Below are 11667 nucleotides of genomic sequence, written 5' to 3'. Positions count from 1 at the left end.
GGGGGGGGGGGGGGGGGGGGGGGGGGGGGGGGCTGTGAGGGAAGTTGGGCTCAGATGCTGTTATTCCTCCAGGGACTTCCAAAGCATCCCCTGAAATGTCCAGTGGAACTGGTCCAGGATTTTATGTCAGTTACCAAGGCAACCGCTAGTAAAACCCAAGAGGCCAAAAAGATAGCAATTAATGAGTTGCCTGAAAACTTGGAAAATTTGACCAGACCCAGGAGAGGTGACAGACACTTCTGTAAAGCTGTTAGACAGATGTGCAGAGGAAAACAGTGGTTCTAACTCACTGGACCCAGGCTAGAGCAGAGTGCTTCTAAGGGTGACAGGAGACAACAGGGCATACACTGGGCCCCTGGGCTGGCGGGCCCCGAAGGGCTGCAATCCCACCCCACATGCCCATGTCCATTCCAGCCCCAGGACTCACCTTGCATCTTAGCAGCTGCGATAACCTCACCGGCCGAGATGCTGGACACGTTGACCAGGTAGATCGGGCAGTGGGTCTAAATAAGGAAACCCAGCGGGAAGGAGAGCGCATCAACGCCATGAACCTGCCAAGCACGAGCACAGCCCCAGCCAAACCAATGCTGGCCGCAGCACCTCCCCCTGTATCTCTCAGCCCCACTCTCAGGGTGAGGGTCTTCCACCAGGAATGCGGGGCTGGCGGCCAGAGCATGGACTGAGTGAAGCAGGGAGGAGGCAGGCAGCACTCAGCCCCAGAGTCAGTGGGAATGTCAGGGCAAGAGGTCAGCCGAAATCAAGATGATTTATAAAACAAGGGACTATTTTCTGTTCACGGGTGTGAGGACCTAGAGACAGTCGTGGATTATACTCCGTATCTAAAATGACAAAGCCTGCTGTATGAGGGCTGCTTTATCAGTAGACAGAATGCACCCTGGACAAGAAACAAAATACAGGAGGTTCAGGGTTCAGAGTCCATGTCAGACAGGACTGGTCTTGCAAATGGACACCTGGATTGTAGTATCGATGAGCTTCTCCTCTGCTGAGCTGGACGACAAAGGTCCATGTCTTCGCTTCTCTGGGCATATGTTTGAGCTAAAAAATAGGAAGCTGGACTTGTGTTGTTCAGATCTGTCCTTACTCTGGGGTAAGTTTCCATCAGGGAGTAATTGATATCGTAACTCTCATTACGCCAGTAAAACAATGTCCCTGTCCATTGTAAATTGCTAACGGGAAACTTTTCCCAAATGTTATTCTGATGCCTTCTCTGCTTATCAAAATGAGAGGACAGAAAGCTTAGGAACTGGCCCGACAGGTCATATGCTTGGCACAACTTTACTGTCTGATTCTGAGATCTGCTGGACCTCCAACCTCTGTGTTTTCCCTGGTGTTCCTAACACCACCCCTCAGGCTTACACCCTTGGAGGGAGTCCGTGTCTTTCCAGAGGAGAGGTTCTGGAGCATTAGTGCCCACTAGAATCAGGGGTGGGCTATTGAAAACAGATGGCTGGGCATCATGCCCCGTTTCTGATTCAATAGGTCTGCATGGGCCCGAGAATCTGCATTTCTAAACTCCCAACAAATGCTGATGCTGCCGGTCCAGTTACCACACTTAGAAAACCGGTGTTCTAGATGCGACAGTTCAGATTCTCTGAGCAAATTGAACTCTTTACTGATCGTTTAGAAGGAGAAATAACCTTGGTCTAGGGCTCTGCTGTTTATAAACTGCCGTTCCTGCTCTGCCCCCTTTGAGACTCACAACCCGTGACAAGTGATATTACCACTCCAATTTTAGGTAACAAAATAGTATAGCAGAGTGGTTGAGTGACTTGCATAAACCTGAGAGCTTGTATTTGGTAAAGGCCTCACATCCCTTCCTCGGTTCCCATCACCACACTGCATCTGCACCCCCAGATCCTGAGCGATACCAAGGAAAACTTCTAAGTGGTCCAGAGGTGGAGGTTTAAGCAAACATCTACCGAATTCCTCTACAGGAAGCAGAGTTCAGTTGCAGGGAGGTTCTGTGGCCCCTGAACCCACCTGCCTCCCATGGGAGCCATTTCCACCTGAGCAGTGAAGCCAGACTCAGCAAGCTCAAGGGGGTGGAATAGAGAGCTGGCAGGAAGGACCTAGGCACCAGGTCTGTGGGAATAACAACATTCACCCAGCCAATGGTTCTGGGTTCCTGCAAGTCAGGCATGGTGCTGGCAGCCAGGGCAGAATGGGACCCCGCCGTGTAGACTGAAGAGTCTGGCTTCTGATCCCAGAGTCAAGAATGGGTTGAGGGCAAGTCGGGGTCTACTTACCCTGTTTGCAATGGTGATAACTCGGTGAGTGGCTTCAGCTTCCAACTGTTAGAAACAAAGTACCGGAAGAAAACAAGCTTTACCATCTCTCCCAAGCAAGCCCACATCTGCTCAAGAACCCACTTTGTAGAAAGTTCTGGAATATCCAACACAGAGCTGGAAGGGTCCACTGTACCCACAGGGGCTGCATCCCAAGAGCACCAAGCTCCAACCACTCTGCTCCCCCTGAGGCAATCGGAGAACTTAGCACCAGGCATATCCTCGCTGGATGCTACTCAGGCCTTAAGTAAAAGGCAACAAAACAAAAGCAAACGGAAACCTAGATTCCCATCTCTCCGTGTTTTCTGGTGTCTTCTCTCCACAGCCACCTCAGCACGGTAGCAAAGGAACGATGCTCACTAATACCAAACTGGAAATTAACCCAGACCAGGGTTTCTGAACCGTGGCACTGTGGACGTTCTGAGTCAGGTAATTCTTCATGGTGGGGGCTGTCTCGGCACCGTAGGATCCAGAAACAGCATCCCTCACCTCTACCCACTAGAGGCCAGCAGTGCCACCCCCAGGTGGGAGAACCGAAAACATCGCTAGGTGTTGCCAAAGGTCCTGCGGAGAGCAAAATCTCCCCTGGCGTGGAGCCTTTAACCACTAGACCATGACAGTGATGACTCATGCTATTAATATCCTATAGTCAAAGCCTTGCTCTTGCCCTCCTATAACTGAGCAAAGCCCAGTCCTGTGCTCACCCGCCCACTCCTGTTCTTACAGACACCCAGGGCCTTGTCTGTCTGATGGCAGTGCCCTCACATCCTGTCTCTGGCTCCTCGTCCCTCAGGGACATGCAGCCACCACCCTGCACTGAAGGCTTTGAAGACATGGAAAATAGCTTTTTCCTCACGAATGGTGGGGGATGTCTGAATAGGATCACAGGACAAGAAGTCCAATGTGGTCCCTCCGGAGAATTCTCCAGCAGGGAGGGGGACTATCGGGGATGTGTGTGGACGCCCTGCAGCACTGAGCAAGGATAAAACCACAGGTTAGAAGGACAGCAGGGCTTTTCATTACCATCGCCGTGGGTCATGGGGTAGTAAGGGGCAGAGAGCACAGACATGGGTGTGCCTCTGGTTTCTGGTGGAAGGGTCCAAAGTTTTCCTCAGGTGCTCAAAGGGATGTCATTCAGAAAACGCTGAATCACTGGCTTATAGTCCAGAATTTCTTCTAACACCTGAAGGCACTTTCACTCTGTCTCCCCCCCTCACCCCCCCGCCCCCCATTCAATTTTTGGAGAAAGCAATTCCCGCTGTCCTCACGTTGTCTCCCTCGGATCCCTGAAATCAGAATCAAATCGGGTGGGTCTGGTTTCCCCCATACAGTCTTTCCCAAAGAAGCTTAAGGCCATGTCAACCTCAGCAGGGAGGAGGGTGTTCTCTGAAAAGCTTCAGATGAGAATTTCACCCATGGAGAAAGCGATAATACACAACTTATATTTACTGATGTCTCTTCTATCCTAAAGATTCTATGAATCCATAGGAAAAAAGCTGACAAGAGGCACAGAAAGTTTTCCTCACCTCCTCTGGGCGGCTGATCTCGATTCCTTCTGGGCCTGTGATACCCAAATCTAGCGCCTCCTTGGCACCCTGAATAAAAGACAGAAAACTGAGAGAACCATACAGATACAAGAAAATCAGAAACCCCAGGGACACTAAAATATGCCGGACGTAGCCCATTCCAATAGGCTTGCTACTTTTCTCACTTCTGTAGTATTCACCTTCCAAAGAGGGCAGAATCAGTACAGGGCTCTCTTGCAGTAAGTCTCTCTTGAGTTTCACTTCATAAGGATTGAACATATTTTTTCCTCTTAAAATTACAGTTCTGTAATTAGCCAACAGGCTTGGGACATCCAAGACAATCGGTCTGAAAGTCAGAATTGCCCCCACTGAAAGTCTAGTCAAATCTCTAGCTTCCAGCAACACCTAGATTAACCATTCCCAAGTATCCTATTTAATTTCCAGGCGTGAAAAGGGGCTCATCTACCAGTGAGGAGATTGTTAATAATATCTCAGCTCTTTTGGGGGTTGGGGGGGGGGTAACAGGAAAGCAGAGAGCTGACTCTGATTTATCCCGATGCCAAATCTCATTAAAAATATTTTTAGAGGTGCTCCAAATTCTTTTGCTATAATGGAATTTAAATATCCTATCATTAGAACTAAGACATCATTATCTAAGACTCAGACACCATTCTGGACTGTAAAGAGATTTTTTGTTTCATAGACAGTAGAAAAGTTTGGATTTTCTGACTCAGATTTGTCATCTGGGGTGTCAACATCTCACACTTTCTTTTATAACTTATTTTCTCTGAACAAAATTGTGGGATGGGTGATGGGGGGGGTCAGGAATCCCCCTAAGAACTGTTTGTACTGGCGCCCCAGCCTCCCCCCTTCCCAATATTCTCTATTGCCTTGCCTCGGCCACGAGCTCCCCATTCTCAGCATGGACTCGAGGGATCGCTCCAATGTCCTTGCAAGCGTGTAACACTTGGTACAGCTCACTGTCCCGAAGCATGTACAAGTCTTTGTAGGTCATGAACATCTGGAACGAGTTGACACCCTTCTCCCTTACCAGTGTCTCCATTTCTGCTTTCACCTGGAGAGCAAAATGCAAAGGCAATGCCTCGTGAGTACAGATGTGCAAGAGGCGGGCTGGTGGATGCTGGCCCAGGATGGAGGGGATGTGGGCCAGTCGGCGGAGTGACTGTATGACCACCCGCCACCTCGCAGTATCTCATTTTCCTCCCACAGGCAGCTGTATGGTTACATGAGCAAACGGACGCAGAACTACTTGGTAATTTGTCAAGCGTGACACAAATATAGCCTATATTGTTACTGTCCAGGCATGTTTCTGCTATCCCAGAGGCTTGTCCTGTGTTTCTGACTCCAAGGCAGCCTTCTTGGTGAATGCACTAACAGCTTTTACTCCCACGGCTTGTGCCCCCTGCCCCCATAATGGAAGTGGCGTTACAAAGAAGGCACAATAATGCTAAAAATCCAGAGACTGGGGGCGCCTGGCTGGCTCAGTCAGTGAAGCATGCAACTCTTGATCTTGGGGTTGTGGGTTCGAGCCCCAGGTTGGGCATGAAGATTACCTAAAAATAAAATCTAAAAAAAAAAAAAAAAATCCTGAGACCCTGGGAAAAATCTAATTTAGGAATGTGAATAAAGCTATGTGAATAAGAAGATTCATTCCAACATTATTAGGATGTAAACTGGAAACTGGGATGAGAAAATGGAAGCAACATTGGTCTGACAATAGGAAAATAACTTGAAGTTTATCTCCATGAAGACCATGCAGCCAAATAAAAAATGCTCCCACTTAAGTGAAAGAGTTACTATGTAAAAAGCACCTGTGAAAAACAGACTGGAAGGAAATAAGCTAAAACAATAGTGGTTGTGTTGGGGGTGACCAGATGATGGGCTTCTTTTCTGTTTTTAAAATCTATAGTTAGAAATTTTTTGATAATAACAAAAAAGAATCTGAAATTCTAGAGGCATGGAAGTCCCCACAACCTCCGGGGACCTAGGGATGGCTGGCCTGGCCTCAGTGTGGCTGAGAATCAGAATGGACGCTCTATTCCAGGCCAACTCGAGGGGGAGGGAATAGAGAAGCTTGGGGTAGGGTCGTCCACCCAGGAGGGTGTCCAAATAAACAAAACCCCCACTTATGGTAGGGGCTGGCTGACATTCAGGGTGGTCTGCGCCTTTTCCCAATACCAGGAGGGAGGTCTTCATGGTGTGAGGCTTGGGGGGCTCTGAGGCCTTTCCTAAGGACCAGGTCGGAAATAACGGAGGAGACTAGGTGAGCCCCACACTCACAGCTAAAAACCAAGGGCAGAAGTACACGAGGCTTTTTTTTTTTTTTTTTAAAGATTTTATTTATTTATTTGAGACAGAATGAGAGACAGAGAGCATGAGAGGGAGGAGGGTCAGAGGGAGAAGCAGACTCCCCGCTGAGCAGGGAGCCCGATGCGGGACTCGATCCCGGGACTCCAGGATCATGACCTGAGCCGAAGGCAGTCGCTTAACCAACTGAGCCACCCAGGCGCCCTACATGAGGCTTTTAATTACCATCTGAGAAGGGAGTCAGGCCCTTTAGGCCAGGCTCCACAGCTGAAGGATTTTGTAAAATGTCTTAATGCTTGTTTTTTATTTATTTATTTATTTATTTATTTATTTATTTATTTATTTGACAGAGAGAGACACAGCGAGAGAGGGAACACAAGCAGGGGGAGTGGGAGAGGAAGAAGCAGGCTCCCCACAGAGCAGGGAGCCCGATGCGGGACTCGATCCCAGGACCCTGGGATCATGACCTGAGCTGAAGGCAGTCACTTAACCAACTGAGCCACCCAGGCGCCCTGTTTTTTTATTTATTTATTTGACAGAGAGACACAGCGAGAGAGGGAACACAAGCAGGGGGAGTGGGAGAGGGAGAAGCAGGCTCTCCGCTGAGCAGGGAGCCCGATGTGGGGCTCGATCCCAGGACCCTGGGATCATGACCCGAGCCGAAGGCAGACGCTTAACGACTGAGCCACCCAGGCGCCCCTTGTTTTGTTTTTTTAAAGTAGACTCCATGACCAATGTGGAGTTTGAACTCACGGCCTTGAGATCAAGAGCTGCATGCTCTACCAACGGAGCCAGCCCGGCGGCCCAGTGCTCGTTTCTTTTTATGATTCTAGGGCACCCACACAAGAACCGGCACATGGTGATTAATACAGAATTGAGGAAAGAACGAACACCCAGCCTGCTTCCCTGGGGTAATAAGCAGTAAAACTCCAGAAATGAAGCAAAATCTAAACGCCTGTCTATCTGTTTTTTAGGAGGAGCAAGGAGGTGGGAATCGGGGTGTGGCCCTGGGGCCTGGGGCAATGGGAGGACAGGAAAGCCAGAGTGAAGGCCACAAAGGCTGAAGTGAGAAATGGCTCCGTGGGAGGCAGCCTCAGCCATGCGCCAGGAGCAGCCTCCGGGCTCTCAGAGTGGGGGCTGGGCCCCCAGAGGGAAGAAGGGGCCCTGTCCATTTGTTCCAGGCAGCACTGAGCCAGGATAGCACCCTCTGTTCTGTTCTGAGCCCTCAGGGCCATGCTGTCCCTTCCAGCACGAAACGACATGACCCTTGGAGCCTGACTCTTGCCCACTACTCAGCAGCAGCCCCCTTAGGTGCCGCTGCCATCGAGAGATGCTGCTGTGGGCTGAGCAAGGATTCAGAGCTCCCTACACCTTTGTCTTAGGCCTTCTGTGTCTGATGGAAACCTGGCCCTTTAAATTAAGAACAAGCCTTCTCACCCCCTTGTGGAATCCGGTGGGTTTTTTTCTTTTGGCATTTGGGGGTGGCTAGGATAGTGGGGGGGGTCCCACACCTGTGGGAGAGCACCCCAACCTAGCCGGCTCCGACCAGACTGCCCCTCTGCCTCAGAGAGCTTTCATTCTTCTTTTGGGATTCCAGCCAGCACTGTTACCTTGGGTGCCCACCAGGTGATCCCCACGTGCAGGGCGTAGTCACAGCAGACCTTGGGGTCAGCCAGACCCCGGCACTTCTCGTAGGCGTCCACCAGGGAGGTCTCCTTATCAGGCAGGACGTGGCCGATGACCATGGTGGTTCCTCCGACTAGCGCCGCCTGCAAGGGACAGGAAGAGCAGTCTTGTCACATCCCTTCCCACACCGGAGTCGCCGATGCAGGGAGACACGGGGGGCCAACCACAGACCCTATCAAGCAAGAGGCTGTGAGTCCCCAGTGCAGCAACCCTTGGGAAACTGTAAGGAGCCGGACATGCAGGACCCAGTGTGTAACCTTCACCCCCACTGTGGATCCAGCACACAAACCTGCTTCTTCCTTGTCTCGGGGTGTGGCTCGGTGCTTTGGAAAAACCACTTCGTGTGTTACTGGAGCCTGAGGCCAGCCTCTCCTGCCCAAAGAGCAGACTGCCCCCACCCCCAATGATTCTGGCCAACTGGAGTATGTAGATGATGCAACCAAATGCTCAATGTAATGTGTCTATTTATAATATTTATTTAGTCACCCAGACGTATTTAAATCCTAACGAAGCAAATGTTAATTTGGATATGTCATTTTGTTTTATTCTCTCGTATTTCATGAAACAATTTTATTTACTTATTTAAAATATTTTTTATTTATTTGATAGAGAGCACAAGCTTTGGGGAGGGGCAGAGGGAGAAGCAGGCTCCCCACTGAGCAGGGAGCCCGATGCGGGGCTCGATCCCAGGACTCCCAGGACCCCGGGACCATGACCTGAGCCGAAGGCAGACGCTTAACCAACTGAGCCACCCAGTCGCCCCTTCATGAAACAATTTTATTCAAAGTTTTCATATGCACCTTCCACATGGGGGTTTTTGTCTTCAGTTTTTCCAAGCACATTAAGTTCATTTCCATTTATCTTGTTTGAGATAGAGCACTTTTTAGGTCCCTGTATGATTTATCAATGAAAAATTATCCTATTCACAATCTCCACAAGATACCACTTCAAGAGAAATCTTTAAAAAGCCTACTTGTAATAAAAAAAAAAAGCATACCTCCAGGAATAATTACCAAATCTGTATTAAAGATCCACCTCCCCCACACATACTTTTTTTTAAACCAGTTTGGTTGGGTGACCTGCACAAGCTTCCAGAACTAGCATTGACTAAAGGCTGTTCCAGGCTAATGTGTTGTTCCCAAACAAAACTTCATCAAAATAGAATAATTAAGAGAGGGCTCCACTACTCTGTGAGTGCTCTGATAGAAGTTGACTCTCTTTTTCCAATGAGTAAAAGTTTGGACAAAACCTGTCCTTCAACTTGGGCCAAAATTTGAGTCCCCACTCGCCACCTCCCAGCTGGATAACCTCAGCCACATTACTTAACCTTTCTGACATATACCTATAATAGCTACCTATATATAGCTACTATATAGGTATAATATAGTAGCTATAATAGCTACTATAATAGCTACTTAACCTCTCTAAGCTTTACTGATTAGCTTCCTTGCTGGATAGCTGGGAAAGTCAAGTGAAACATCTCGAATAAAATGGACGGAGTGAAGTCTGTCCTAATGTGTGTTTAATTATCCAGACTTTGGCTGTTTATCTCCGTTTTCTGTAGGGGAGAAAAACAGGACAATGAAATTGTCTTGATGATTTCATGCTCCTCTAGTCAGTCAAATCCTTGATCACAAATCAGAAGTATTGCTGGGGAATGGGGAACTGAAAAAAAATTGAGTTCTGTGACCAAACAACAATTAAAATGAAAACTCTTGCAACACAGATTTTCCATGCTGACCCTGACTTGGCCAGGGAGAAAACTCTCCATGTTGTCAAGATGTCAGGGGTCCCACCTCTTGCATGGCTTAAAACAACCAACAGAGGGCGGTAGTTCTGTGGTACACAAAGGGGGAACCGGGATGGGGGTGAGGGGGCAGGGAAATGAGAGAAGGGGAAGAGCAGCAGATTGTAGCTTTACTAGTTGGCTTCTATTTGTGATCCGGCTGGATCTGCCAGGCTGATTCATCCTTGCAGCAGGTGGTTGTACTCTATTCTGCCCTGAAATGCATTTCTTGCCTTTACACGTGGACATGGGGTGTGTCGGATATTGGGAATTTATACACTAAATTGTTTTATTTATTTTATACACCTGTTTTATTGGTTCTAGATTGCTTTCCTTTGCACTCCCCTCAGTATGTGTGTGACCTTGGATAGAAAAATGGGGACCTGGAAACAGCACAGTATGATAAGGAAGCCAAGACTTTTCTTAAGATCTGTGGGTCCCAGAGCAAGAGTAGAAAAGGAGGTCCATGTGATGAATCTCTAAAATGGTTAAAAGTTACAGATCAAGCTGTTACACAGAATACATTCTATCCTCCTACTACTCTGACAAATATATGGCTGAGAAGGCCAGGCCTGAATTTAGAGCTCTTGGGAGTCCTTGTAGCTCTGAGCTACATTGCAGGGGATGTTGGCCTTCAGCCTTTGCACCTGCCCCCAGCTCACACCCCTGACCCTGAGGTTCATCCTGCAGCCTGCAGGTCTAAGATCTGCTCACTCCCTGCAAAATGCTGCCCTTGGACCCAGGCGTGCACACACTGGTAGTCTGGCCCCCAAGAGGACGGATTCAAACTTGCATAGGTCCTGGAAGTGCTCAGGACCATTTGTTAGGGAATTCCAGGGATCCTGAGTCTAGAAGAGGACAATGGGCTCTGGGCAGACATGGCCCCTCTTGCCTGAGTCTAAGGACAGTAACTGAAGAGTTCTGGTAGGTGTCCCAGGACGGTGGTGCTGACTTTCCCACTTATTGGCTGGAATCCAGGGCCAGCTGTGTGCCCGCTCTGCACCTCACCTCCTGGGGGCCCAGAGATGATCTAGTGGCAATGGATGTGAGAGCACCTGCAAGCTGGGAAGGGGCACATAAATATCTGGAATAATTATTTCTGCCATAACCTCCGGCCTCAAAACAAGAGTTTAACAGGATCAGCAAATACTCCCCCAGCTGCAGGCTCAGGAATCCAGACCAGATGCTGGATGTACAAGGATGTTCGAGCACTTGTTTCCTGTCAGGCAAGATATACAGAGCTGGCTTTGAAAATATGTACAGTTCCAACCCACGGGACGAATGCCAACAAGCTCTGTCTTCCTGGGAGTGTGATATCACAGATGTGACAGACCTTTTTACTGTCATCCCACACAAAACAGCCTTTAGAAATCAACAGAGAGCACGACCCAATCCTGTTCCTGAGGCTTTCAAAGGGATTATGTTTACGAACACGGGGCTGTGTGACTGCTGAACGTTCCTGGTTTTATGCAAAGATGGTGTTGGTTGAGCAAGCTGTGGACGATGTTTAATGGAAGTCAACAGAAATGATGTTCATGGAGTCTAAGTCATAACATGGAAAAAGGGTGATACTATAATGAGTGAAAAAGGCAGAATTCAATATGTGTACCCAAGATGCTGAGAAGTATGTTTAAACACACAGGCACCCACACAAGGAAAAACATGGGAGGAAATAGACCAAAATATTAACAAGGACTGTTTTGAGTGATGCGAGTCTGAGTTATTTATTTTTTTTCTAGTTTTCTGAAATCTATTTAATAGACTATATTACTTTATTTTTAATATCCTTTTTAAACATAAATTTAGAGGAGGCTAAATATTTAACATTTAGTGAACCATGTGAGGCGCCTGGGTGGCTCAGTCGGTTAGGCGTCTGACTCTTGGTTTCAGCTCAGGTCATGATCTCAGGGTCCTGGGATCAAGCCCCATGGGGATTCCCGCTCAGCAGGGAGTCTGCTTGAGATTCTCTCTCTTCTTCTCCCGCTGCCCCTCCCCGCTCCCCCCATCCCACGTACTTGCACTCTCTCTCTCAAAT

At 48.5% G+C, this 11667-nt stretch overlaps 1 protein-coding gene across 1 annotated transcript in view; it reads right to left on the bottom strand.

Moving 5' to 3' along the window:
- Positions 1-11667, bottom strand: part of DPYSL5 (dihydropyrimidinase like 5) — a 49582-nt gene that overhangs the window by 16244 nt on the left and 21671 nt on the right. The window contains exons 2-6 of the mRNA XM_021697609.1: positions 7771-7929; positions 4728-4907; positions 3833-3901; positions 2268-2312; positions 428-503 (exon numbers count right to left, since the gene is read on the bottom strand). Coding sequence (XP_021553284.1) covers positions 428-503; positions 2268-2312; positions 3833-3901; positions 4728-4907; positions 7771-7929 — 529 coding nt within the window. The remainder of the gene's footprint in view (positions 1-427; positions 504-2267; positions 2313-3832; positions 3902-4727; positions 4908-7770; positions 7930-11667) is intronic.

Source organism: Neomonachus schauinslandi, chromosome 10, assembly GCF_002201575.2.
Source record: "Neomonachus schauinslandi chromosome 10, ASM220157v2, whole genome shotgun sequence".
Classification (NCBI taxonomy): Eukaryota; Metazoa; Chordata; class Mammalia; order Carnivora; family Phocidae; genus Neomonachus; species Neomonachus schauinslandi.
The sequence above is the reverse complement of the archived record's forward strand: the minus strand, read 5'-3'. Positions and strand labels throughout refer to the sequence as shown.